General features: G+C 43.9%; 1 protein-coding gene across 1 annotated transcript in view; it reads right to left on the minus strand.

Moving 5' to 3' along the window:
- Nucleotides 1–2,179, minus strand: part of SHLD1 (shieldin complex subunit 1) — a 139,929-nt gene extending 137,750 nt beyond the window's left edge. Inside the window, exon 1 of the mRNA XM_007952480.2 lies at nt 1,960–2,179. Coding sequence (XP_007950671.1) covers nt 1,960–2,137 — 178 coding nt within the window. The 5' untranslated portion in view covers nt 2,138–2,179. The remainder of the gene's footprint in view (nt 1–1,959) is intronic.
- Between the last annotated feature and the right edge of the window lie 368 nt (nt 2,180–2,547).

A 2,547-nucleotide genomic window follows, 5' to 3' on the forward strand; every position in this document is an offset into this window, starting at 1 on the left:
CAATCTTCTTTCTGAGGAGTGGCTGATGGGTTTGAACTGCCAGCCTTCTGGTAAGGAGTCAAATGCCTTAGGCACTACACCACCAGAGATTCTAAGATTCTGAGTATTACGTAATTATTCTCCATTTTGTGATATGATGTAATTATCCAAAGAATCCTAACCTCCATGACATTAATGAAGCAGGATAGCAGCACTCATGTTAATGAAGCAGAGCACAAACAACGGGATTAGAGGCAATCTCTTTGGAGACACAAAAGAAGAGCTGGAGCACAGCACGCCCTGTGCACCCAGGGACCCTGCGCTGGGAACCTAGGAGCTCTGGTAGCGTAGTGCCTGAGGCACTTTATGCTAACCAGAAGGCTGGTGGTTCAAACCCATCAGCCGCTCCTCGGAAGGAAGGTTGGGCAATCTACTTACGGAGTGATACTGCCTCAGAAACCCAAGGAGGGGTCACTATGAGTCGAGTCTGACTGGATGGCACATAACAACAATAGACCCAGGGGAAGACTGATGACAAGGACTTTCCCCTGGAGCTGGCACCCTGAATTTGAACTTCCAGCTTCCTAAATTGTGAGTGCATAGATTTCTGTTTATTAAAGCCATCCACTTGTGCTATTTTTGTTATGGCAGCACTAGATAACCAACACAGCTACACTGACTGAGCACCCACATGTGGCAAGGACCATGCTAAGTACTTTACACTGTTAATCTTAACTTCTTGAGGCATTCCCAACGTCATTTTGTTGATAAGGACTTTAGAGCTCAGAGAGGTAAAGACACATCCCCAAAGCTTTAAGGTTTGTGGATCTCCAGGGCAGGACTAGGTAAATAAATGGGGAGGTGAACTTTGCAGCCACAGATGGTATCTTAGTTCTCTGTTGTTGTTGTTGTTATGTGACCTCAAGTCGGACCCGACTCATAGCGACCCCTCCTTGGGTTTCCGAGGCAATATCACTACGGAAGTAGATTGCCCCATCTTCCTTCTGAGGAGTGGCTGGTGGGTTTGAACCGCCAGGCTTCTAGTTAGCAGTCAAGTGCCTCAGGCACTACGCTACCAGAGGTCCTCTTAGTTACTCTCTAGTGCTACTGTAACAGAAATACCACAAGTGGATGGCTTTAACAAACAGACATTCATTTTCTCACAGTTTAGGAAGCTAGATGTCTGAATTCAGGGCATGGGCTCTAGCGCTCTCTCTCTGTTGGCTCTAGAGAAAGGTCCTTGCTTCTGTTTGTTTTCTGGTTCCTTGGAGATCTCCTTGTGGCTTGGCTTCAATCTTCTCCCATCTCTGCTTCTTTAACTTGATTGTTAATTTGATTTTTGTATCTCAAAAGACACATTCTAATCCTGTCTCATTAACATACCAAAGAAAATCCATTCCCAAATGGGATTACAACCATAGGCATAGAGGGTAGGATTTACAACACATAGTCTTGGGGGACACAATTCAATCCATAATAGACAGTCCTACGTATGTCAGGGAATGATCATTGGGCTTGAGTGACAATTTGGTAATTCAGTCAGGGAAATTTATAGAGAAGTTGTTACTTAAATTCAGAGGATACTTCACAAAAGGATATGCTAAAGTCCCTATTATGATTATTTATAACATATAACAGGCCCACACTGGTATTTTCTAATGAAGTTTCAAAAGAACAAAACAAAAAAATTACTCCACTCTCTCCTGGTTGAATCAAGTGTGCCCAGCTGCTGAATGCCGTTGGCTGGAGATCAGAAAGAGACCTAAGACAAAAAAAAGTAGAAATGCTGCCAGGAAACAACCCCAAGCGGTTGCCGCACCAGGGAGTTTTCCTTTGAAGTCTCTCCCTACAGCTTTGCTTAGGTAAGATGTTTTTCTGCCCAAGACAATGAATCAATCCTCAGAGAGCTGCTTTATGAAAAGAGAAACAACTATGACAGACCTTTCTATCTGTTAGTTTCTTTTAAACTCTGCTTCTTACCTGGATCCACATCAGAAGAGCAAGGAAAAGAAAAGGCTTCCGGAGAACTAAAAGCCTCACTGTTGACTTCCTGGCTGGGCTTCTGCAGCACGTAGTCTCTTATGTCATAAGCTGTTGGCAGATCCAAAGCGCTGCTCTCCTCTGACTCGCTGCTCAGAGTGGCTTCCTGGGCTGCCATAGTCCTACCACAGCAAAAAAGAAAACAATTCAGAACAGAAAATTGTAGAGCAGATGCCTTCAGGAAGCCAGGACTTGAAGTGCTGAAATCCCAGCTCCTTAAATATCAAATGGTAGTCAGCCCAGAATAATATATTTTCCCCATTATCAGTGGTCTTCTTGTTTTTACTTTACCAAGCTCTGGTGACACTGTGGTTAAGGCATCAGGCTGCTAACCAAAAGGTCGGTGCTTCAAGCCCACCAGCTGCTCTGGGGAGAGAAATCCTGGAGTATTGGTTAAAGATTTACAGCCTTGGAAACTCTATGGGGGTCACTATGATTTGGAATTGACTTGATGGCAGTCTTGACTTTAGATCCAGTATTTGTTTAACATGTTTTCATCATGAAAAACAAATACTCTCACCACTGAAA

The sequence above is a fragment of the Orycteropus afer genome, unplaced genomic scaffold (assembly GCF_000298275.1).
Source record: "Orycteropus afer afer isolate SDZICR_OR568_19922 unplaced genomic scaffold, OryAfe1.0 scaffold00340, whole genome shotgun sequence".
Lineage (NCBI taxonomy): Eukaryota > Metazoa > Chordata > Mammalia > Tubulidentata > Orycteropodidae > Orycteropus > Orycteropus afer.